Source organism: Alexandromys fortis, unplaced genomic scaffold, assembly GCF_014885135.2.
Source record: "Alexandromys fortis isolate MF-2015 unplaced genomic scaffold, M_Fortis_MF-2015_v1.1 scaffold_369, whole genome shotgun sequence".
NCBI lineage: Eukaryota > Metazoa > Chordata > Mammalia > Rodentia > Cricetidae > Alexandromys > Alexandromys fortis.
The window spans coordinates 290,846-317,760 of NW_026068250.1; the positions used below are offsets into that span (position 1 = coordinate 290,846).

Consider the following 26,915-nt stretch of genomic DNA (forward strand, 5'->3'; position numbering starts at 1 on the left):
TCTTGTAGACCAGGCTGGCCTCAAACTCACAAAGATCCTCCTGCCTATGCCTCCTGAGTGCTGGGATTAAATACGTGCGCCACCACCACCCAGCTGAAATTTATAATGTTTTTTTTTTTATTTATTATGTATACAATATTCTGTCTGTGTGTATGCCTGCAGTCCAGAAGAGGGCACCAGACCCCATTACAGATGGCTGTGAGCCACTATGTGGTTGCTGGGAATTGAACTCAGGACCTTTGGTAGAGCAGGCAATGCTTTTAACCTCTAAGCCATCTCTCCAGCCCCTGAAATTTATGTTAAGTTAGTAAAAGAAACAATAAGAAATCTTTGGAATTTGTTTTTAATTAATATATGAGAGGCTATAGTGTGTATATTGTGCGTGTATGGGAGGCCTGTGAAAGTTTAGGGGGAAAAAAGGGCTTTTGTAAAGCAAGGAGATATAATCATGGGTTCCTTACAGCTTGGTAGTCTAGGACTTTATAAACCTGGGCCTGTGCTGCTGCTGGGGCCCAAGTCGGGGTTCATGGCTCTGAGGCAGCTGCAGTTTCTGTTGATATCCCAGGCTCCTGATACCACTGAAGGACAAGAGAATGGAGCTGCACAGAGCTGGCCCCAATCCTCACTGGCTGAAGCACTCAGGAGGAAAGCATCCTCCTACACCTCACCTGGGCACAATAGAGCTGACCCTGTTCACAGAGCCTGGGTGAGTTGGCCCTGAGAGTGTGAGAAGGGAAGGGTAGGTCACACTCCTCTTGTCTGTCATGTGGTGACATGGGTGAAGATGTCCTTCTCCCCTCGTCCCTTGACACCTGCAGGAGGTGGGGGACCTGACTCAGCTCCTCACTAGCTGCAGTGCTCAGGAGAATGGAATGGGCCTGGGCCTCGACTGGGCAGCACAGTAGAGCTGACCCTGCAGACAGGAGCACTGATGAACCAGCCCTGACAGTATGAGAAGGGCATAGCTAGTACCTGCTCCTTCATCTGTGATGCGGTGGTGGGGGCAAGGGAGAGATGCCCTCCCTCCCTCTTGCTGCCTCTAGCTGTTGAGGGAGTTGACCCTCCCCCTTTACTAGCAGCAACACTTGTCTTTCATTTCATGAAGACAGGACAGCACAGTTGATCCTGTTAATGGGAGGGTAACCCACAAGTGAGTCAGTGGGAGAGGACGAGCATGGGAAATCTGGTCCCACCTCTTAAATGCCATATGGTGGCATGGGCAGGGGAGAGATGGAGATGCCCCCTCCCTGCACCTCTACAGTGAAGGCAGGTGGGAGAGCTGGCCCAGAAGGAGTAGGTGTGGGAGAGTCAACCCTGAGAGCATGAAAGCAGGAGAACTGGTCCCACCCCTTGCTCATTATTGCAAGGGTGAACTAGCCAGGGCAGTGCTGGAGAGCTCACCCTGGTGGTGAAGCGGGGTCGGAAGGATGGCTAACCCTGCAAATAACCAGGCCCAGAAAAAGGTTATAAGTTGACCTACCCCAGCATCCACCCCATCAATGATCTGTTGAAGCAAGGGAATGGGCCGGTTCCACAGAGACAAAGCTGCAGGATCTCCAGGACACAGAGCAAAAACAGGATATACACCAGTGAGGACCCAGTATTGATAGTGCAACAGAAACCAAAGGCCTCAAACCAGACCAACAACTCTTGATAACAAACTCTTGAATGTAAAGATACATGGATAGAAGGGTTTACGGTGTGGCTCACTATGTCACAATACTGCTGTGGGACAATGCTCGCAGTCAACACACTACAGCTTCCATGATGAAATTTTTCCTTTTTATTTCTTCTTTTCTCTTAAATTTTATTTTGTGGGGGAGGTTGCAAGGTCAGAGGGCAGATACAAAAGGATGAGAATGATGTGAAAGACACAAATAGAAAGTTTAATAAATTTTTTTTAAAAAAATATTTATTAGGTATACAATATTCTGTCTGTGTGCATGCCTGCAGGCCAGAAGAGGGCACCAGATCTCATTACAGATGGTTGTGAGCCACCATGTGGTTGCTGGGAATTGAACTCAGGACCTTTGGAAGAGCGGGCAGCGCTCTTAAGCACTGAGCCATCTCTCCAGCCCCGTTTAATAAAAGTTTAATGAAGGTTATTTTAAAAATATTTTTAAAGTTTAATTAAAATTATCTCTTTTACAACTCTGCCTGTTACAGTAGTTATTCTTTAATCCCCTTTACCTTTGGCAACCAGGAGGCTCCTTTCTGTTCCTAAGGAATGCCTATTCTGGACATGTCATGGAAATAGAATTATATGAGAAGTGACCTTTTGTGTTCTAGTTTGTTCATTTTTTCAACTTTATGTAAAAAGTGACAACCTTCATGCAAAATGGTTCTACAAATTTATACTCCCACTACCAGGATAATGTCCGTCTCTCTCTCCCTCCCTCCCTCCCTCCCTCCCTCTTTCTCTCTCTCTCTCTCTCTCTCTCTCTCTCTCTCACACACACACACACCCTTAGCTGTCTGTCTGTCTCTCTCGCTCTCACACACACACCCTTAGCTGTCTGTCTGTCTGTCTGTCTGTCTGTCTGTCTCTCTCTCTCACACACACACACACACACACATCCTTGATCACTTATTAAGTCATTATTGGTGGTCACAGAGGAAAGTAACCTTGTAACTTTATTTTTAATTTCACAATTACTAATGAAATCAATGCACATTTTTATATATGACTTTAGCTATTTTTCAACCATGCTACTTACAAGGGTTCTGGATCTAGCGCCCTTTGCCATGCATGTCATAATTACCTTCTATTTCATGGCTTGTTTTTTCAATCTCTTTGGAGTTTGTTGTTGTTTTTTCAATTTCTTTTTGAGACAGGGACTCTCTTCGTAGCTCTTGGGGTATCTTTTAATAATTAGAAATTCTTAATTTTCAAGTAGTCAAATTACTTTATAAGTAACTTCTGTCATAATTCAAGTGTCTATGTGGACTCTAGAAAAAGAGTTCTGAATCTCTTCTTCCTGATACTGATTCCTTGTCTCAATTAATGGTATCTTTACCCATTAATTACCCAAGCAGGAAATATGGAGGCACTGCACACAGTTGATCTGGCCACTTACATTTTCTGTGTTCATGTATTTCTCCATTACTAATAACCTCTTAGACCTTGACAATGATAACGACCTCCTCACTGATCTTCCAATTGTCAGCTGTGGCCCTCTTTTTAGTAACTTTGAATTTTTTTTTTTTTAACTTTAAGGGCTTTGGATCCCCGGGAACTAGAGCTACAGATGGTTCTAAGTTACCTTGTGTGTTCTAGGAATCAAGCCCAGGTCTTCGGAAAAGCAGCCAGTGCTCTTATCCACTTAGCCACCACCCCAACCCTAACTTTGATATTTTTAATCATATAATTATATACTCATGGAAAAAATGTAGTGCAAGCTGAAAAGAAGGAACAGCTCTGCTTTAACAACAACAAAAAAATTGTATCTATGTGCACACATTCCCAGTGGCCACAAGAGGGCACTGGATCCTCTGGAACTGGAATTAGGGGCATCTGTGAGTCAGCCAGCAGGGGTGGTAAGATCTGAACTCCAGTTCACAGGGATTAAACAGCAATGGCTCTTAACCCATCTCTCCAAGGCCCCAAAATCTTTTTTCTGCTGTGGTAAATGCTCACTTTAAGAATATTGTGGTCCTAATTTTTCTAGACTTTTACTACATTTCTATTAAATTTATTTTCTATATTGTTCTAGAAAGAAATTAAGTATGTAAACTTTTAAACTTTTAGATTAAGAAACAACCTTTGAAAAATTTCATAAACTCTCCTTCCAGGAAAATGAAGAAGTTATATGTGTAAAACTGGCAATACAACTTTAGGAGACTTACAGACCTCATAAAAACGTTCACAGTCCACAGATCTTAGGTAAAAGAAATAAATGCCTCGAGATATTAATTAAAAGAAATAAATGCCAAGAGATATTAATATCCTAACTCTTTATACAACTTATAGCCCTCCCATGACTTGTTTACTGTCTTCACCAAGTTTGCTTAGCATTTTATAATCTGGAAAGACACACCATGAAGGATGCACATTTAATTTCTTAAATACAGCATCCTATTTGATACTTACACATCTGTTGCCTCTGCTTGCGCTAACTCTGCAAAAAACCTTATTATATGACTATCTTAGAAGGCATCATCTTGATTTTTGATAGTATGTATACTATAGCCCTTAACATTTCAGGTTGAACCTTGACTACCAGCTGTGGCAGCTTCCTCTGCAGTTCTTTCATACAGCCCTTATGACACTGGACCTAAATATCTTGCTAGCTTTCCATTTCCTTCCAGGTATTCTCCCTCCTTTGTCATAAAAATACCCAGGTCTGAAATTATGCCATCAGAAACTACTCCTTGCTGAAGTCACCTAAGTGTACAGTACATACACCTTTTCACATACCTTTCACTGTAAATACTTTTACTCCTGAATTCCTAACATTCTCTTTATCATGACTTTTGACAAGTGATTCCAATGTCCTCATAGATAATCTCTCAGTATCCCAGCCTCAGCGAATTTCTAGGGAATGCCACACAATGAGGCTGACCAGTTGTGAACCTTGGTCTTCTGGAAGAGCAGCAAATGTTCTTAACCACTAAGCCATCTCTGCAGTCCCACTTTTTTTTTTTTTTTTTTTTTTTTTTTTTTTTTTTTTTTTTTTTTNTTTTTTTTTTTTTTTTTTTTTCGAGACAGGGTTTTTCTGTGGTTTTGGAGCCTGTCCTGGAACTAGCTCTTGTAGACCAGGCTGGTCTCGAACTCCTAATTCAACAAGCCACCATGGAGAAGAGCACACCAGGGAACCAAATCTGGATGCTTTCAACCACTGAGTCATCTCTCCAGCTCCAGTATGCCAAGTCTTAAAACTGTATTTGCCAAACAATAGAGCATCAAACCACATAAGGCAAAAATTAACAGGATCAGGAGTGATATAAGATGACATAACAGTTAGAAATTTGAATGTCCATCCAACAGAAACGGCGGCTACTGAAGACTTAGTCAAGCTCATCATAGTAAATCACATGAATATAAAATAACCATTTACATACTTTTTCAATGTTCATATGAAACAATGATCAAGAGACACCACATTCTTGGTAACAAAATATACCTCACCAAGCTAAAAAGAACAGAAATTATTTCATATCTTCTTAGAACAAAATGAACTAAGTTAGAAAACAATAAAAGAAATATATCTGGAAAACTCTCCAAGTATCCATTATCTAAGCCTCAAAACCCTTCAAATAAAAATAAAAGCACAATTTATCAAAATTTGTGAGCTGCACAGTGAAGTCAGTACTCCAAAGCACTGATGCATGTTAGATTAGACAATTCAAACTCATGTTCTAAATCTACACTTTTTGAAAGTAGGGAAAAAAGTAAATCAAATTAATAACTATTTAGGCAGAAGAAAAGTAATAAAATCCAGATATATGATAAAATTAGAAACAAGAAATAGAGAAAAATTAACATAACCCTAAAGTTGGTTATTTGAAAAGACAAACTAAATATCAAAGTAAGGTTGAGGAAGAGCACATGAGAGAACACAAAAGGCAGGGAAGAAGACAGACAAATTACTAGGATCAGGAATTAAGGGTTGGTTATCACTAACAACCTCAAGAAATAAAAGTATTAATAAAAATACTATGAAGAATTCTATATCTGCAAATCTCATAATCTAATTTAAATGGACTAATTTTGTAAGACATAATTTGACAAACTATTCCATATTAAGAAACAGGTAAAAGCCAGGTGGTGGTGGTACACGCCTTTAATCCCAGCACTCGGGAGACAGGTGAATCTCTGTGAGTTCGAGGCCAGCCTGGTCTACAAGAGCTAGTTCCAGGCCAGGCTCCAAAAGTAAATTCAGACATTTCACAAAAAATTATACCCATTCTTCACAAGCTTTCCAGAAGAAGGAAGTGTAAAGAATACACCTCAGTTCATTCTGAAGCCAGCATTTACCAAATACCCAAATTAGGAAAAACACAAAAATGAAAACCACAGACTATTACCTTTCAGGAACAAATGCAAAGTTACCAATAAATTATTAACAACTTGATCTAGCGATGCTTAAAAAGAAATGTACTCCATGACCAAGGAGAACTAACTCAGGAATGCAAGCTAGTTCAACACTTGAAGAAAATCAACAAAACAGGTATAGTAGCAGAAATGTTCTACATGGTACTGTAAGTGTGTTTAATGTGTATAATCACTAATAAATGAAAAACTACTGCTTGCGTAGAAATATGACAGATAGGTTTACCAACTGCAACAAATGTACCATACTGATAGGAATACTGACAATAGAGTCTCTTCGTGTGTGGGGACAGAGAATATAAATTTTGCTAAATTAGTTTTGCTAAAACTAATCTAAAAAATAAGGAACATTTTAAAAAGACTAGGAAGTATAGTATGAAAAGGTCCTAGGTTTGAACCCCAGAGTCTTGTCTGTTTCTCTCTCACACTGCCCCCCAAATAAAACAAAACTAAGAAATGTCCATGTCCAGAAGTTCCCATAAAACCAATTTTACTAGAATTATACCTGTTTATAAGATATTTAATACTATGGGCTAAAGAGATAGCTCAGCAGTTAAGACCTCATCGCGCTCTCCTAGGTCTAGAGTTCAGTTCACAACACTCGACAACTTCTTTTTTTTTTTTTTCTTTTCTTTTTTTTTTTTTTTTTTTTTTGGTTTTTCGAGACAGGGCTTCTCTGTAGCTTTGGTGCCCGTCCTGGAACTAGCTCTTGTAGACCAGGCTGGCCTCGAACTCACAGAGATCCACCTGCCTCTGCCTCCCGAGTGCTGGGATTAAAGACGTGCGCCACCACCGCCCGGCTACTCAACAGCTTTTGTAATCAATTATAACTCTAGTCACAGCAGGAATCTGACATCTTGGGCCTCCATGGGCACCTGTACTCACAGGCAAACACTTAAACATAATTTAAAATATAAAAGAGATACTTAATACTAAATTGAACTGTAAACAATTTATTCAGCTACTTTCAAATTAACAAACCTTTACTACTCAAAAGAGCAAAGCAAATAGGACTTAGAATTTTTAGATGTATAAGATTTGACAATATAACTGATGTCAAGTTGGATCTGCATGGTAAAACCAGGGCAGCTTCTCAACAGCTGATTAAGTATAGTCCATATTCAACCATGGACTAGGCTTTCATGCCAATTCTTCTATACATTTTCTGCCACGGTTTGCAGAAAGATGACGATGCAAACATTTATGAAGTACTAGGCATGTCATAAATACAAAAGTTAAATATAAGTATTAAAGTTCACAGACCCAGGAAGGTAGAAAAGACCATGTGGTGTCCTCAATAAAAGCCACTTGAGTAAAGAAAATTTAATCCTAAACTGTCAGAAATCTAGAGATAATAAGAGACAAGCACCTCAGAGAGCAGCAGCCAGTAGAAATTACTTCCCAGTACTCACATTCACAGGTACAGGACCCTGTACAGACCTGTACAGTTACAGTACAGGGTCTAGATGAGCTAAATTTATTTTTATGTAATGGAAATAAAGGTCAGACAAAAGTTGAAATTCTACAAAGTTCTAGGATAGGAGGGCTATTTCAAAAATCACTTAAAACAAAACCAGGGACATATATAAGAAAAAGCGAAAGCTCTTCTTTACGAATGTCTAATTCCCTGTAAACCCTTTATTGGTGGTACCTTCTAAAGTGACAGTTATTCAAATGAGCCCCTTCCCTGAAGATGAAATTTAAATCAGAATCCCTCTCAGGTTATTGACATCTAATCAAACACCTAGTAAATCATGAGCAAAAAGATGAAAGTCTTAATGAGTTTGATATCCATCTGTTTCACTACTTAATGTCCCCTTTTACTGTTGAAAGACAAACAAAAATCAGGCTTAGGATAATAGTACCAAAGGATTAGGAAATCCAGGAAGTGATCTTCGAATGACTTCCTAGCTTGCCTATCATTCTAAGTCTGTTCCATTTCCATTAACACTGTGTTAAGAGATTCTGTTGTAAACACTGCAACAATGAACTGTGGGGTACCAGAGCAATCCTTTCAGCAAAGGTAGGGCTGACCTTCACAGTACAGGCCTAGAATAAAATACAGGCTAAGTCAAATGAGGTCTTCTGTCCCTCTCCTAGGAAGGGACAACCTGAGTCGGTGCTAACATAACTATAAATATATATCTCCCTTAATCAGAAGCAAATAAATCAGCTGTTACACTATGTATAAAAGTTCATATTCTAGATGGAGTTGAGACTGACTACACAAAGTCGTTTGAGTCCTAATATGTAAAATCAATTTCAAAATGAAGCAAAAATCCCTCACATTTTTCTTTCCTTTGAATTTCAACAGGGAAAATTAACAGGAATCTCACAAGGCAAGAAAACCCTGTTCGATCTGATTATTGGGCATGGTAAATGTGGTGTAACAGTTTTGTCCAAGATCAAAGCATTCTACCTTGCATGGAAGCTTCTTAAGCAGGAAAGGTAAACAACTCAAAATAGCTTCAGGAAGTCCCTAAAACTGACCAGATCCACAGCCCTCCTTGCCAGAGTAAACAATAAAAGCTGAGAGTCCCTCAAACAAAGCTAAGATTAAAAAAAAAAAAAAAAAAGACTGCCAAACTAGTAAAGCTACAAAGAAAACTCTGAGACCAGACCAGCTGTCTAAAAGAAGCAAAAACCCAGCTGAGCTGTCTGGAAGAGGTTTAGAGCAACTTGGACAGCCCGGTGAATTGCCTGAAGGCTGTCCAGTGTTCTCTGGGCTCCCAGCCTTTATGAGCTGTCACCTGTGCTGGGGTGTAGAAGAATCATAAAAACCCAGAGACAGACATTGGAGTTCAAGCAGAAGATCAGAAAAGCAAAACAGCCAAGCCACTAAAGCTCTTATCTCTACCAAGGCTCAAACAAACAAAGGGGCGAACCTGCAATGCTTTCTGCCAACCTCAGACTCCACACTCCAATGAGTTGCTGTCTCTTCCCCTTTATATTCCTCTCTCTGCCCAGCCACATCATTCCTGTCTCTACCTCCCTAGTGCAGGGATTAAAGGTGTGTGATCCCAAGTGCTGGGAACACGTTTGTGTGAGCTCTATTTCTCATTCAGTCAGATTCAATCTTGTGAAGCCCCAGGTGGCCCTGAACTCACAGATACCTGTCTGCCTCCCTCTCCAGCATCTCCAGTGTTCTGGGATTAAAAGTGTGTGCCACTACTGCCTGGCCTGTATGACTGACTAGTATGGCTGCTTTGCCCTCTGATCTTCAGGCAAGCTTTATTTATTAAAACACAAATAATATAGTATTGGTGATGCGGCTATCTTTGAGCCATTTCTGCTCCTGTAAGTAACCCCAATACAACTCACTGGCTCACCACTATGTGGGCTTTGGTGGTACTCATACTTTGGTCTGTCATAAGATTCCTATCTGTGATAAGTAGATGTTGTGTCTCTCCAGAAAAAAAAATTGTCATACAACAGTAGAACAAAATGCTACTGGATAATCATCATATGACCAAAGATAACTAAAGCCATATGTGGGAGAAAACATTAGAACAGAGATCATGGATCAAAAGACACAAGTGGCTTTAAGAGATGTACAAGATCAAAGGAATGTTGCAAGGGCAAGGTGACATAATGAGTCAAAAACCCACTGTACACATTCTCCCACAGAAAGCAGGAAAGTCTATGAACTCTCTATGCATTAGTCAGATAATGCTGAACCCAAAATGTGAGAAATAGGAAAGGAACCCAGTATCTGTGGATGTGTTTTATTAAACTTTTTAAAACCTGTAATAACTTACCTGTGTGGCCATGGAGTGGGGAGTGTGGTCGTGGTAGTGTAGGTGATGTGCTAGAGGTTACAATCAAGCTCTTGCGGTTACTTGTCCGGCAACTGCAATAAAAACAAAATGTCAGCTTTAACTCCGTCCAGAGCCTTGAGTAGTTGGTTATGGAGGCATGTGAGTAGCATGACTCTCTGGGTTGAACAAATTAGTGCTTATCTTCAGTGTTCAGCAATTACTATGTGAAACACTCAGACTTCATAATTCAGTGTGTTCTGCCTTGGAATAACTTTCACCACTGCCCTGACTTTTGCCTTAATTAGCATTTTTCTAGTGTTAATTAAGTTTGCTTCCTGAGGAAACTGAAGAACATCTCCAAGGGCAACAATCTTGTTCTAAACTGTAAACTTAAATTTAGAAACTAAACACATGTCAAAATATTATTTTATCATGCAGGGTGGTGGTGGCAAACACTTTTAATGCCAGCACTAAGGAGGCAAAAGCACGTGGATTTCTGTGAGTTCGAGGCCAGCCTGGTCTACAAGAGCTAGCTCCAGGACAGGCTTGAAAGCTACAGAGAAACCCTGTGTCGAAAAAACAAAACAAAATATTTTATCTAGGTTGGTGTAGGGCACTTGTCAAGCACGTGAAAGGCCCAGACTTTGAACCTCAGCATAAATTAATAAACAAGCAAATACACAAAAGATCCCAGTTTTTTTTTTTGCAAATTCAGTATTTTGTTATTAAAAAATGAAGGCAATTAATAGTCTGTTAAATTGTTATTTTTGGAATGGTTAATTGATGAATTACCTAACATCCTCACTTAGGAGTTGGAAATTCAACAAAACAATTTCCTTACAAACTAACAACAGACGCTTCCTATGGTCAGAGAGAACCTTATCATGATTAAAAAGCCATTTTAAGCCACATTTGTTAACTAAAAAGAATTTATAGATGTATTTGAAAGCCAACCTATATTTTTAATGATACTAGAAAGAAACATTAGAAACATTGAGAAGGAGAACGAAACGAAAAGGCAGTAAGAACTCCGCTTCCCGCGCCAGCCTCAGGCCATCCACCTCCACTCACCAATGGCTGACAGGATCATCAAGTGAGGCAGAGCAAGATCCAGACCAGCATGGTCAACAATAAAGTAATAAACAAAACAACAAGATAAAAATACTGGAAAAAATGAAAGCTGAAGATGGTGAAAATTATGTCATTTAAAAGCAGTCAGCAATCATGCAAGAGTCTTCAATGATCCCAGAGAGCTAGTAAAGGTTAGAGGCTGCACAGAGATCTTCAGTAGGGACTAGGAAGTGAGAAAGACTTAGAAGCTGATAGGTATAGAGAAGTACAAACAGTACTGGATCCGTGAGTTCCAAGTCTGTAGCTTTTCTGCACAGGTTGTTGGCATTGCTTACCAATGAGTTCGTCTTAAAAATAAAAAGACATTTTTTTAACTCTCATTTTGCCACTGAGAGTAATCAATATAGATATGTATTGAATAGACTACTTTCTACATACTAGGCACTGTTTCAGGTGCCAGGAAGGCAGTAAGGAATGAAGTCTATAACCTATAACTAGAATAAACACACCTATGGAAAAAGAGAAAACAGGAAAAAAGAGAATGAGAAAGAAGTGGTGAAGAAGAGAAGAAAAAGGAAATGAGATTGTACTGGGAGTGGGAACAGCTGTACATAGGAAAGATTTGACTCCTGAGAGGAAATCCTGAGATCTGAGCGTTATGAAAGATAGAAACACAAGATCCCAGAGAATGGTGAGGGTGTAGAAAAAAGAAAGTAATTGCTATGCTTAAATACTTTGGGTGTCTCTTCCAAAAATTAATTCACACATCGCCCTCAGTCAATCCCTTTTCTCTCATATGCCAACTCTGTTTTTCATTGGACAAATGACAGAGTCAGCAGAAATAGCATTGTTGAGTTCTTTCTTTGCTGTGCAGAAGCTTTTCAGTTTGGTGGATTCCTATTCCTCATTTTGCTTTTGTAGGCTGAGCTTTTTCTCTGATACCTAAAAAAGCCCACAGGCAGAACTAAGGATCACAAGTTATAGGCAACCTGGACTACATTACAAGGCTCTGGTGAGATAGCACAGTGCTTAGAGCACTTGCTGTCTGTCCTTCCAGAGTTTCTGCGTTCAGTTCCCAGCACTCACATCATGTGGGTCTTAACTGCCTGGAACTCTAGCTCCAAATGAAATCCAACGCCTTCTCTGGGGCCCCTGAAGGAACCTGTGCACCTGTGGCATTATAGACACATAAACAAATTTGTGGGGAGGGGACTTTTATCAAAAATAAACCAAACACATAAACAATTACTTAAATGAAGCTCCTTAGGTCAAAAGCAAGTGATAACAGATGCAAATCTGGATGACTACAAAAAGAAGCCACTAGGAATATACATACATACCAATCTCCTGTTCCTCCTAGAATACTTTTAATGAACATTTTTAAGGAATTTTGATTATCTTGGGATTCATACCATCAGAGGTAGAGAGAAGAAATAGAGGTATGCTGCTTCAATGCTCTTACATTAAATATGACATAGTATGAGGGTAAACTACGACAAAGTTCACTTTTATTATACTATATATTAATGCAACATATTGTAAAAAAAAAAAAAAGAAAAGAAAAGAAAGAGTTGGATGAGATGCCTCAGTGGGTAAAAGTGCTTGCTGCCATACCTACCTAACAAGATAACCTGAGTTAAACCCTTGGATTTCATAGGCAAAGGAAAGAACTGACTCTTATAAGTTGTCCTCTGACCTCCACATGTATGATATGACACAAATATGCTGTGCTCACACACAATAGCAAATGCAATTAGAAATATTTTAAGTGAAAAAGTTGTCCACAAAGGAAATAAAATGGACTCACAAAAGAAGTACAGTGTCTAAGTGTCTAAACAGAAAGAAAATGTAAGACAATAGATAGTAATACTAATCTAAGATAAACCAAAAACTGCATTAAGTATCAGTGTTCTAAATAATGTATTTATTATCAGTTAAGCAGAGATTATCAGAATGGATGAAACAGCAGAACTCGACAATATGTTATTATTTGTGATAGCCAAACAAAACAAAAACCCATACCCACTGATGCCTGAATGATAAACCATAGTTCACAAACCATTTTACTCAATGGAAATTACTCAGCAATAGCAAGAAAGGAATTGTTGACTCAAACAACAGATGAACCTAAAAAAAAAATCTCTGCTTCAAGGCTGCTACAACTGACATTACCTTTGCTTATAATATAATGTTTTCCCCAGAGAGCACCTGAGCTTGGCCCCTTACCTCCTTCGGGTCTTTGTTCAATACATTCTTAATGTATTTCTCCCTAAGTGGTCTCAACTTTCCTAGTGCTGCGACCCTTTAATATCTCATATTTTGGAGAACCCCCAGCCATAAAATTATTTTTGTTGGTACTTCATAAATGTAATTTTGCTACTGTTATGAAATGTAAAGTAAATCTGTGTTTTCTAATAGTCTTAGGTGACCCCTATAAAAGGGTCATTTGACCACAAAGGGGTCACAACCCACAGGTTGAGAACTACTGCCCTAAGCATTCCATTTAAAATTGTACCCCTCCCAAACTCTTATGTTTCTTTCCTGATACAGTTTTCTCCACAGTACTTACAATTATCACAACACTAGATATTTTACACTTCTATTTTGCTGTATTTCCCAATTAGACTCTGGAACTCTGAAGGACAGTGATTATTATGTTTGTTTTGCATACTGCATGTTGCGAAAGGTCTAGAACAATATAAGTTAGGCTCTCAAATAAATAAATAAATGAATTAATGATTATGATTGGTTATAAGTATTAAAGTACTTATTTGTTATAAGTACTAAAGACAATGTTTACCTATTACATGTAAATCAAATTATATCCAAACTTATTATGTATAAAAATGAAAATCCCATGAAACTTAAGGGACCCTTAACTGATATGAACTACATCTGCTGCTTTAAACTTTAAAATATAATGCACCAAAGATCATATTTCTAGGCCACACGCCTTTTAACAAAGGTACACATAATCTTACTTGGCTGATCTGTTAACGGCTACAAGAGGGAGAAGAAAGGTCAGACACTCTAGAACTGACGCCAAGATCAGCTGAGATCCAAAACAAGAAATGGGCTAACTTTTCCCTTTCAATAGGCTCTAGCTATTTCCCCAGAATCAGAAGAGGATCTGATCTCTTTCATCTCAAGAAACAAAGTACTTGGTGTCTGAGGAATCAGATATACTAACTTGACTGCTGACAAGTTCACTGAGCTGATGTTCTGCTGTTAACTACAAAACTCTGGCCAGTCAAGAAAGAGGCCTATCATTTCATCTTACATGCCTCATTGTGGTCATCTCAATGGACAAGTGGAAGCAGGGTCTCAGGTACCCACACAGTCGCTGAAACATCACTACATTGTGAAACAACACACTGTGGATAGGATGCTTGGTTTCAGATTCCTTAAACACTCCGAATTTCCAATGCTAGAGGTCTAGCTCCTATTTGAGCGCTTGGCTAGTTCCTTGGGGTCATGAAAATACCACTTGTTTCATTCAATGTAAACATGGTAGAGAACCAGGAGCAATTTCAGGCCAAGCATTTGCCTGTTTCATAGTATAACCAAGATGATGTCCTTGTTAAGACCAAGATACAAGCATAGAAGAAAATACACCTTTTTTTTTTTTGCCAATAAAGGGAGATAGTATTACTTAAACATTACATAGTAGTAATTATCACTGATGCATTCTATTTCTCTTACACAGATTACTTCAATATTCTCTCTCTCCTTTATCCTCTTTTCTACTTCTACTCTCTACCTAACACAAGCACCACACTAGTGACCTCTTTAAAGTATAAATTATATAACTTCACTCCTCCTCTTAAGATCTTCCAAAGGCTACTGATTCTAAATAGAAACTAGTAGCTGATAGGTACAATGTGTTAACTAATTGCTCCCTTTACCTAGAATGCCCTTCTTTTTTAGCAATACATGGCAAGATCTCCTTACTCCTTTAACTCCTCAAATGCTATTTCCCCCATTTCTCTATATGATAACAGGATTTACTCTCCTTTATCTTTACTCCCAGGAGCAGTTACCATCTTCTGACATATTTTACAAACAAACAAATTTGTTAGGAATTATGTCTATTTCTTCTCCTCTATAATAATCACCAAGAGATATCCCTGTCATGTAGAAACAGTGGCTCCAGCATGGTCAATTTTTCTATTTTCTTTTTCAAGACAAGTGTAGGCTTAATTAAGGAAGTCCAAGAGAGCCCAGAATAAAGGATAACAAATATTTATTTGGGAAACACTCACAATAAAGGTAGAGAGCCACTGAGGTCCTCTGCTCTGTGGGCACTGGGAGCTACGAATAGAACTCAGACCATGAGACAAGAGAGCGAGCATGCTTCATATCTGTGCTTATCAATCCACACATAGTTCCTTAGAACACGCCCTAATGGGCATGTACCCAAAAGGCTCCCACAACACTGCCCCTTTTGTCTAAATAAGAGGGTTCTAAACCTAATACAAACCTAAATACAATAATATCAAGTATTGTCTAGGAGAAAGAAAAGGCAAAAACATACAGAAAAATAGAACTTCAACCAACATGAACAACACCAAGCAAGAAACACATGCTAATGTCCAGTCTAAGGTAATTAGCAAATAACAGAGATTATTTCAATAGCTGTCTTATCCTGAGGAGTCTAAGTCTCATACTAAAAATGTCTTAGCTAAGTTATGAAGGCAAAGTAGCTATGATCATCCAGTTTTCAAACCCCATCAAAGACCCAAGAAGGAAATCAGTATTACCTGAGCAAGCAGGAATTGCAAGCAAGTGACTTCCAAAAGACGTAAGAAATGACAGAGACAGCTGACTACCTTAACAATCCCCCAAAGTCTCTTTTGCAATGCTGGGACAACCAACTTACCACTCTTCATCACTATTGCTTGTTGGTTCTTATCAAGGAATATTTCATTTTATTTAGATTTATTTTATGCATGTGTTTTTCATCTGTGTAAATGCGTAGCATTTGTGTGTCTGGTGCCTGTGGAGGTCAGAAGATGTATTAAACTCCTGAGGACTGGAGTAACTGAAGGTTGTAAGCCACTATGCAGGGGCTAGGAACTGAACCCTTGTACTCTGCAAGAGTAGCAAGTGTTTTTAACCACTGAGCCATTACTCTACGCCCCTTGTTATTTCCTTTATAAAGTGTTTTCCAGTTTTTCCACCTTTAGTTTATCTGGGTCAGGTTCTTAATTATATAATTTTCTCCTGTAATTAGAAAAGGCTTTTTTCTGTGCCATACAATACTGTTGGCGGGGCAGGGGGCAGGTTTTGAGACAGGTCTTTTCTGTGTAACAGCTGTGATTGTCCTGTAGATCAGGTCTCACACTCAGAGATCCACCCTCCTCTATCTCCACAGTGCTGGATTTAAGGGCATGTACCACCACTACCCAGCTACGAAGTTTTTTCATTTAGCACAATCCTACTTACCTATTTTTGTTCTCATTTCCTTTACTTTTTGAGTTACTGTTGTAATTAAGTGCGGCGGGGCTGCGTCCCCAGCACTCCGGCCGCCTGGCTAGCTTATGCCCGAAATAACAACACACAAACTGTATTCATTTAAACACTGCTTAGCCCATGAACTCTAGCCCTTACAGGCTAATTCTCATATCCCGATCAACCCATCTCTAATAATCTGTGTGGCATCAGTCTTACCGGGAAAGATTCTAGCCTACGTCCATCCTGGGTTGAAGCTTCATCGCATGTGTCCCCGAGAACTGAGCTATGACGTCTCTGCTCCAGAGAGCAGAGCTGTAGAGTCCAAGCTCACTTCCTCTTCCTCCCAGCATCCTGTTCTGTTTACTCCTCCCACCTATGTTTTAACCTATCAGGGCCATGGAGTTTCTTTATTGCTTAACCAATGAAATCAACAGATTGATATATGACACTCCCACATCAAGTTACCAGATCTTTGTGCTGTGTAAGACATTACAGGGACAGGAGTCGAAAAATGAATTAAAGTTATAAGCCAGGTGGTGGTATTTATAAATTTACAGGCTTAAATGTAAATATATCATGGTTATAAAATATCCATAGAAAGTATATTTAATTCAGGAACTGTTTCTTGAATGCATGCACTAGGGTCTAAGGGGGAGAAGGGGGTCTAAAATTCTTCTGTAAAAAAATACATAGTATCTTGGCTTTACTGGGCTACATTTTTTTTTGTAAATATGTATGTGCCTCTGACCATCTCTCCAGCCCCACTTTATGGCTTTTTGTTTTTTTGATAAAGCATGAGAAAACAAATAAAAAGCACTTGGTACATTTTTACAAGGTTTAACAAATACGAAATCAGTCAAACATCAATATCTGATAATAAAAACATGAGCTCAAAAATTAAGAATATTAGATTTTTGTTCCTCTAGATGATAAGGAAACTAACCAGATTTACTTCTGTGTTTTTAAAGCCAACCAACCAGCCAACCAACAAACCAACCAACAATCAGTAAGGTATGGTGGTATACAGCTGTACTTCCTTCCAACTACTAAGGAGGGTGAAACTGAAGGATCACTTAATCCATAAGTCTAAGGCCACACTGGGAAACATATCCAAACCCCATTTAAAATAAAATCAGGAAAAATATGTAAAACAACTTTCAACAGAAGGGAAACTTGCAGAATAAGCACTAAGATTGCTCCAGTTCACACTGCCTTGGGAATATGTCTAGGAAGCAACACATGAAGGGGATATGCAAAAGAGCCCAAAAATCTCTAAATTGAGGAGACAGAATTTGGAGAGAATAAGTTGGCTAGAATTTTCAAGACAGAGTAGCAGAAGGAAGAGAGCTACAGAAAGAACTATGAAAACCTGTAAAGCAAAGTTGGGTGCCTCCCAAGGCTTTAACGGAGTACAGTACTAATCACTGAAAGAAAATAAGGAAACTGCTAGAGAAATCAAGGAGCTGACATGCTCCTCCACCTAACACACAGCCACAACACTCCACATTCCCAGCTGATTGCAAAAACTTCAATGCATAGAACTCAAGCAGAATACTCAGAAGTATTACCTCGAAAAAGGGGAAATGCGTCCAAATTCTGTTCAAGTCACACCAAAGATTAAAAGTAATTCCTAAAAAGATCCAATGGTTTAATAAGTACATCCTAGAATCTTAAGACGGTTTAAAGAAACACAAAAATATTCTGTAAACAATCAAAACCATCTTGGCACACACTGACCTAGTATTTTACACCAAGTAGAAAAAAAAAAGGAATAATACACTATTACAGTGAACAAACATGCAAACAAGTCTACCAAACACCAGCAAATCTCACATTTCCATTATGTCGATCAATGTAAGATACTGTTAAGGTTGTGTTACCAATCCAAGGGGTGCTAACTAATCCAAGAAGACTAAACCAACATTATATTGTGTTTGTCTTTCAACTCATTGTCTGTGCCAAGCCCACACACAGGAAGATGTGCCTGAAGGAAGGGTAAGGCTCCTGGCACTGTCCAATGTCTAACACTATCCCAAGACCTGCAGATTTTGATCTCCAAAATCAAATTACATCATTTAAATCTGAACACCCTGTAAGTAAAAATTACTTAACCATTTGACTTCTCAGTTAATTTTTCTAGCAGAAAGCTTTGCATATACATTTTGATCACTCAATCTTCCCTTTAGAAACTTTCACCCCCAACTGGCTTCCAAGAACCTTTGTGGTTCTAAGCAATCACTCACCCATCTTTACTGTGCTAGATCTTCATTATCTCCCTGCTCTCTCAAAGTCAGATTACTGATTTAGTCCTTTGACATGTCTTCATTTTCTATCAACAGGAATTCACAGATGACTTCATAAATCACTAATATGCTCTGAATTGCTAATTATATTACCTGTTACCCAGATTTTGCTTCTCTCTCGTTGACTATGTAACTATCTATCCTGCAATTTTTTAATCTGTATTAAACTCCAATTTAATAACAGATCCCTGGATTTCATTCATTGGCCAACCAGCTTAGTTGAATATATAAGCTTGAGGTTAAGCTTATGTCTTAAAACAATGAGAATGGCTGAAGTAGACACCCAACACCTACCTCTGGCCTTCACATGAAAGTGCATGTGTGCATATTTGCACACTCATATGCATGGATCCTCACAAACAACAAAGAACAAGGGTACCTATCTTACCTAGATAATGCCGCTAGCATTCTAACTATAGCCAGAGTGATAATTTTAATTACATTTATTTTTATTTTACACACTTGTGGTGGTCAAAGGACTATGTTGAATTACTTTCAGGTAGTCAGCTCTTTCCCTTCCACCATGTGAGTTCTGGGGAGCTGACAATAGGTCTTCAGGGTTGGTTGCAAGTACCTTTACAAACTGAGCCATCTCCCCCACTCTCCTTTAATTACTTTTGAGATAAAGTATCATGTAGTCTAGAGTGGCCTATATGTACATATCACTATGTAACTAGGTTGGCCTGGAACTCCTGACCCTCCTTGTTCCCAATTCCAAGTGCTGAAATTTCAGAATTGTGTCACCATGCCTGTCTCAGACGAACTTACATATACATAAATTCTTGGATTTTAAACACTTCATGTCTACTCACCTTACTCAACATAAAAACAAATACACATACAATGGCTCCACTTAATCCGACCAGCTCCATATTACTCCTCGGACCTCATTTCACTGTATTTCTCACTTAATTTATGCCACACCAGCTTCATTGAACCCTGCTGCACAAATCACATAGGAAGAGAGCTCTTAGACCAGCGGTTCTTTCTCAACCTGTAGGTCACGACCCCTTCGGGGGTCGAACCACCCTTTAGCAGGGGTAGCATTATCAGATATCCTGTATATCACATATTACATTACAATTTATAATTCATAGTTATGAAGTAGCAACTAAGTAATTTTATGGTTGGGGATTACTACGACACAAGGAACTGTATTTTTTGTTGTTGTTGTTTTTTTTTTAAATACTTATTTATTTATTATGTATACAATATTCTGTCTGTGTATATGTCTGCAAGCCAGAAGAGGGCACCAGACCTCATTACAGATGGTTGTGAGCCACCATGTGGTTGCCAGGAATTGAACTCAGGACCTCTGGAAGATCAGGCAATGCTCTTAACCACTGAGCCATCTCTCCAGCCCTTGTTGTTGTTTTTTAGAAGAAGAGTTTCTCAGCGTAACAGCCCTGGCTGTCCTAGAACTTGCTTTGTAGAGCAGGTAGAACTCACAGAGATCTACCTGCTTCTGCCTCTCCCCTGCTGGGATTAAAGGCATGCCCCACCACTGCCTGGCCCTACTTCTTTGAAGTCTTTTCTACTGTTGATACACTGAAGATGGTCAACCCAGGCCCTCATATTTCTACTCCATCTATACTGCTATTATGTTTCATATTCACTCATTAACTCTGTTCCCTTCCACTATAACCTAAGTTCTCTGAGGATGGGGGACGTCATCATTTTGTAGTCCCTGCTTTGTCTCCTAACCCTAATGCAGTACCTAACAGCATATATTCAAACAGTGCTGGATATACGAAAAGGAAAAAGATAGAAGGAGAGCTATTTTCATCAGTTGGAACAAATCATTTCACCTGTTTTTATTCTTAAGTGTGTGTATTTAATGATTTTTTACTTTATTTTTCTGAATCTTTTGTCTGCATGCTTGCTTGATTGATCCCTTGGAACTAGGGTTAGAGTTGTGAGCTGCCATGTGGGTGCTGGGATCAAAGTCAGGTCCTCCACACCAACAGTGCTCTTAACTCCTGATCCACCTCTCTAAGTCCTATACTCAGATATTTCTGCTACAAAGCATATGGACGAGTTATGAGGTAGTCACAGTCACAGGGTTAGGGTGCCCACAAAACTTCTTATTACCTATATGCTACTCTACATTCTTCAGAAATCTGCATATTGTAGAGATTTGTTAAACACTTTTACAGCCTCTTACCAAATTCTTCCCACTTCTAAGAAGCAGAGTACAAACTTTATCTATGAGACCAGAAGCAACTGCCAATAACCAAATCAATTCATTGCAGGCTTCCTTACCTCCACTGCAGTGTACGGCTGGAACAGGGACTGCAGGGGCTGCTGTGGGCTTGAGGGTTCAAGAAAAAGACAAGAGGAGAAGTAGCCAGCACACAATCAGCACTAAATGGGACTTTAGCCAGGGAGAAGACTGGAGCCGATGAGGGTGAGAACATGTGCTGACTTACATCGGCTCCTCGGCAAAGAGTAGAGATTCTGACAGGGTATCATAGTAAAAACAAAACAAAACAAAACAAAAGCAAAAACAGGGTCAGTGTTAATTTCTCCAGCAAAAAGATTCATATTCAAAGTGAATTAAGTTTAAGCAAGAGGCTTAAGAAAAGTAAGTGGTTAAAAATCACTTGCAAATATTGCACATCAGTACCAATGCTGGCAAACAGCACACAGACTAAAACCTAACCCACACAAGGTACTTGTTACAATCTCAGTGCTTGGAAGGCTGATACAGAAAAATCATGAATTTAAAGCCAGTCTGGACTACAAAGCAAGCTACTATCCCGAACAGTAAAATAAACTATAAGCATACCTAAATTTTGACAAATGCAACCTATTTTCCCTTCATATGTAAGCTATGATTCATTAGGCCTGATAATAAAGTACTCTATGTTAGTTATCCTGCAAAATAATGCTAAGTTTTTAAACCTTTCTTCTTGAGCCATCTCATTAAGTTGCTCAAGCTGGTCTCTACCTTGTGGTGTTCTTGAGTCTCCCATAGAGCTAGAATTATAAGAACCCGTCACCATACTTAGCAGTCTTAAATCTTATCACATAATGAGAGGTTTAGTTATCTTAACGACTATGTTATCAGGATTATAAAAAAATCTGTAAAAATCTAATCTCATTTTCATTTTGTTCCTAATTACTACTCTGCAAATTAATTATACAATGGGCTGTAGTCTACAAAGGATTGTTTAGGGGAAAAAAAAAAACATGCTTTTAATCCCAACACAGGGGAAGCTGAGGCAGGTGATCTCTGTGAGTTTGAGGCTAGCCTGGACTACTGAGTAAATTCTAGGAAGCCAGGGCTATGCAGAAAATTCCTATCTAAGAGAGAGAGAGAGAGAGAGAGAGAGAGAGAGAGAGAGAGAGAGAGAGAGAGAGAGAGNGGAGGGAGGGAGGGAGGGAGGGAGGGAGGGAGGGAGGAAGGGAGGGAGGGAAAAAGGAAGGAAGGAAAAAGGGTTAATAAATTACTTATTAGCTCCTTCATCAGGGCCATTTTTCAAATTTACCTCTAAAACAGATACAAAACTCCCAATACAGTGGACTAGTTCAAAAATCTTAGTTGTTGAGCACTTATATTTTTGAAAGTTTACAAACGCCATTTAAAACTCATGCTCAGCAAACAAGTAATATTTACTTTAATTACTACTTCAGTTGATTGATTATGTTTCTTTTTGTGATCTTTTTACTCTAGTGTCAGTCTGGTAAATGCTGTTTTGGTTTTTTGTTGTTGTTTTCTTCTTCAGAGTATATGAAAATATTTGAATACTTAAAATTCATGAGTGCTATTTTCTAGGAACTAGTGAATTAGTAATTCAATCGATGAACATGCTAAGGGTCTCAACCCACAAAAAGTCACTGTGAGCACCAATATGCAGGAAGAAAGTGTGCTCCTTCCACTCTGGGATTTAAGGCATAGCTCAAGACATACTGAGGAGACGTGGGCACTAGGATTCTTTTTTTGTCCACGATTTAATCAACAATTAAAACAATTAAAAATTTGGTAAATCAGGTTTATTTACCAAACAAACCTGAGGAGACCTTGAGGAAACCATCCTGAAAATAGAACCCTCTTCCTCATTTCACAGCTATGTAATCTTCACCTAATAGTTTCTGTCTTAGGCAAAGGAGAAACAGAATTTAAAGGATCTGAAAGGGAGGCCTGCAGTTACGAACTGACAGGCCAAGGGCAGAAATGTATCCCTCCACACCACAAGGCAATGGAGGAATGCTTTTCATCCACCCCCTCTTTTTTTCTCATATTCTTAAGGCTTTTACTTTCATCTTTGACAATAGCTTTAAAAACTTGCTTTCAAGGCAGGGGGAAAACTAGGTTTACCGTTCACCCAGCTTCCCCAAGCACCTAGGCACACCTAAAATTACGTCTGAATTGAAAACACCACAGGTCCCTCCAATGACCTTGAATGGACAAAGTCAGCTCCACCCTCTTCCTAACAGACATTTTCAAAGCAGTCTTCATCCAAGTAAATGAAGAAGTTACTTGGCATTAGTTACTTTTCTTACATCTGCCTGTTTTGAGTCAGAGACCCCAACCTCCTTACTGAATCCGCAGGCACGGTGCTCCCAGTCTCTCTCTCCTCCGTTTCATCATTCTCCTGACTACTCAAGATCTGCCTCTCACACTGGAATCTCAGCAGACACTTCTCTCACATAAGGGGTGTTTTAGCCAGTGAAAACACAGAAAGATTCCCAAACTCATGGGTAACATTAAGGCATTTTTCTCAAAAAACAAACAAAAAAAAGTAATCAGCATGGCAGTCAGAATCCCCTCACAAAAACTAAGAGCCCAGGAGAGGGAAAAGTTCCAGATCTTAAATGAATCAGCTGTCCTCTGATCTTCCTGACATCATTCACACTCAGCCTGCAGCAAATCAGAGACCCAGAGAGCACCTTGTTCCCTCATAGTCATAAGCATCCTCCCCCACAAATCAGCTGTACCCTCAGACTTGGCAGCAACAAAGGCTCTGGCAGAAATTATACATACCAACTTGAAAACTCGCACTGTGTCAGAAATACTATTAACCCAGGAGCCATGGGGCAAGATACAAACAGCTGTTGCAGGGAACGGGGGATTGGATGAAAGCCTCTTACAGATCCCAAATTGGTAAATTAATAGGCTAAGAATAAATATATATTTCTGCAACATTATTCATTCTCAAACCCAGGCCTGGTGGAAGATAAGAGGACTTTAATTTTAAGACTCCAAGCACAGTTATTCAAATTCTAAAACTGACTAATTTAAATAACCTACATCCATAAAATTTTGGCATCAATTTTATTTAATTTCCATTATTCTCATATCACTTCAATAACCTGTGGTGAGAAATATAGTAAGAAAAGCTAAGAAAGTAAGCCCAGAGGAGCCAGCATGGCAATACCCAGCCCTGAGAAGTGAGGCAGAAAGATCAGATTCACGGTCATCTTTACCTACACAGCAAAATAAGACATGCTTCATAATAATACAAACAATTGCAAGCTCAGAAACTAATGCAATTTGATCCAATAGCCATCATAGAAACCATTTACATGAAAGTCATGTAAACTACTTGAGTTTAGTTTTCCATCTGTAAAATGAAGATAATTAAAGTAGCCAATATAGATGAATAATATGTAAAACAGAAAAGTGCACAGCAGAGAGAAAGAACTGTGGAGATGTTGGCTATTATACATCTTTCTATTTAAAGGAGAGGCATCTAAGTATTAGTAAATCATCTGAGAAAAACAGCCTGACCTGTAAAAAGATAAGCAATCAAAAGAAACTCTAAGTAAGAGGTATGTAACCCTTGCTGCAGAACACCAGTGAACTGTGACAGGCTCTTAACTATCTACACAGCATAGTATCACCAACTGTTTTCAACTCCCAGCACCCACAAGGCAGCTCCCAAACTGTCTGTAACTCTAGTTGCAGTGGATCTGATCTGACACCCTCATACAAATCTGAAGAAAAAACACCAATGCACATAAAATAAAAATAAAGGTAAAAAAAAAAAAAACCAAAACAGTAATTGTAGAATGGGTTCACTAGGGTCCGTGGAAGAAAACACAGGGCACATTAAGGATGATTTTAGCCTTTCCAGCTGCTGAACTCACCTTCCCTTTGCCAAGGGCCTTTGTTATTGTTCTCTACCTTACACCTTTAGCAAGTTGATTTCCATATCCCCAAAACATCCTAACTAAGCTTCCAAAAGGGACAATGTCAAACGCAAATTTTCTGTTAAGGAATATCACAGTGTGCCTGATTTTACCCAGCTAAGTTTTGCATAAGCTTTGTTGTCTAGGGAAATTCTCAACCAAGATTCACATACGTTAAACAAAAGATGCTTAAGACAAAGGGCAGATTAAGACTACATGCTAACATCAGGAGCCAGTTCTGTAGTTCTCCCTACAAGTAATGATATATATACATGAAAAATCAATATTAACTAAAAGGGAAGCGCCTTTCCCCAGAGATGCTCAAGACCACACCTACCTACAGGGTATTTAAACACGGAAAGACCATGTGGTTCTCTGGTCTCTCCCCCCCGTCTACTCTCTGGGATCCTGAAGAACTTCCAGGAACATTTTACTTTTAAACCTGGACTTTTAACTCTCTGCCAGACTAGATCAACCACTGGCCCAGTAAGTTGCCAGTTCCAAGTTATTACCTGAGAGGCTCAGGGCCTTTGTGTTTGGGGGGGGGGGGTACCTTGCTAAAGACGTGGTCATACCAGGACCCCGACACATAACCAGAGCAAAAGCTGCCTCTCTGTTCTGCGGGATCCCTTCTATACATGTCCTGCTCAAGGATACATCTCACACACACAGTCATAATTATAATTATGCTGGTCTGCCTGTCACCTGGGTACCCTGACCCTTTAAAAGACAAGCTTCGCTCATTCCCAGTTTCCCCCTTCCCACTGAGGCAAGCTGATCTTGCGCCTCTTCTCGATTTCTCTCTCTCTGTCCATTCTTTTTCTGAAGAGGCAACCTCTACCTCCCCCCCCCCCACCATTCCTCTTTTTCTCTGTTCCTCTATCTCTCTCTCCCCCATATTGCCTTACCTTTATACCCTCCAAATGCCCACTAAATACTCTACACCCAAGCTCTCTCCACATGGCATATCTTGTCTGTCTCCCATCCAACGTGTCCTCTCCTGCACCCAGAGCAAAACATGCCAGGGTCACTGGCACCATAAATCTATCATTGGTTTGGTTTGCTGGGTCAGTGGAAAAACCTTATATTGGGGTATGGACTTTTTGGGTTTTTTTTGTTTTGTTTTAAAAATATTATTTTTCATTTTCAATATTTTTGTTTTGGTTTTGTTTTTTCTGAGACAGGGTTTCTCTGTAGCTTTGGAGCCTGTCCTGGAACTAGCTCTTATAGACCTGGTTGGCCTTGAACCCAGAGATCTTCCTGCCTCTGCCGAAATTCAAGGCGGGTGCCACCACTGCCCTGCACAGAAATCTTTCAGGTAGGTTAAAACCTAAGTATAGGTACTTCCCAGGCACTACCCATACTCATAGAAGTCCTATAAAATATGTATTATTAATATTCTCATTATTTCAAACAACAATCCAAATCCAAACAAGAGAATAAGCCATATTGGTAAGGTCAAAATCAACCTCTTCCTAATTCTTGTGATTAGTTAGCTTATTATGAATTTTATTAGCCCAAAATATCCCTATCTTCAACCATATTGCTGAACCAAAACACTCTGACACTAGAAACAATGGTAGAAATTTCTGAGGTATACTATTCAGTAAGTGTCTGAAAACAATAGCAAATGGATTTTTCTCTAGACTGCTTTGCAATAATAACCACGAAAATCGACACATGAAATTCCTTAAAAAATACTGAAGATGGGGGCTGGAGAGATGGCTCAGCGGTTGAGAGTGTTGCCTGCTCTTCCAGAGGTCCTGAGTTCAATTTCCAGCAACCACATGGTGGCTCACAACCATCAGTAATGAGATCATATTCCTTCTTCTGGTGTATATATAAAGTACATGCATAAATAATTTTTTTTTAAAAATGACATTTTAGGTTTGTATCCTCTGTAATAATTATATTCATCACATTTTATAAATCAGATACATCATTATCTCCAGGAAAAGCTATTCTATAAACACTGCCCTCAATTCTTGGCTTGGTTTTATTGTTTTGTTTTTCCCTTTTTCTTTCGATGTTTTGTGTGTGTGTGCGGGGTTGTTTGTTTGTTTCAACACATGTTTTTTCTACGTAGTCCTGACTATCCTGAAACTTCTATAGATTAAGGTGACCTTAAACTCAGAGATCCAC

At 39.2% G+C, this 26,915-nt stretch overlaps 1 protein-coding gene and 1 long non-coding RNA gene across 7 annotated transcripts in view; both read right to left on the reverse strand.

The window, feature by feature from the left end:
- Positions 1-26,915, reverse strand: part of Mast2 (microtubule associated serine/threonine kinase 2) — a 104,954-nt gene that overhangs the window by 30,633 nt on the left and 47,406 nt on the right. For all 6 annotated transcript variants that reach the window (XM_050131371.1, XM_050131370.1, XM_050131369.1 and 3 more), the window contains one exon: positions 9,811-9,902. In XM_050131371.1, the coding sequence (XP_049987328.1) occupies positions 9,811-9,902 (92 nt within the window). The remainder of the gene's footprint in view (positions 1-9,810; positions 9,903-26,915) is intronic.
- On the reverse strand, positions 17,914-21,199 carry LOC126494150 (uncharacterized). Its single transcript, XR_007589958.1, has 3 exons — positions 20,901-21,199; positions 19,451-19,580; positions 17,914-17,965 (listed from the first exon to the last, which is right to left on the reverse strand). It is a non-coding gene; the product is annotated as an uncharacterized lncRNA (long non-coding RNA).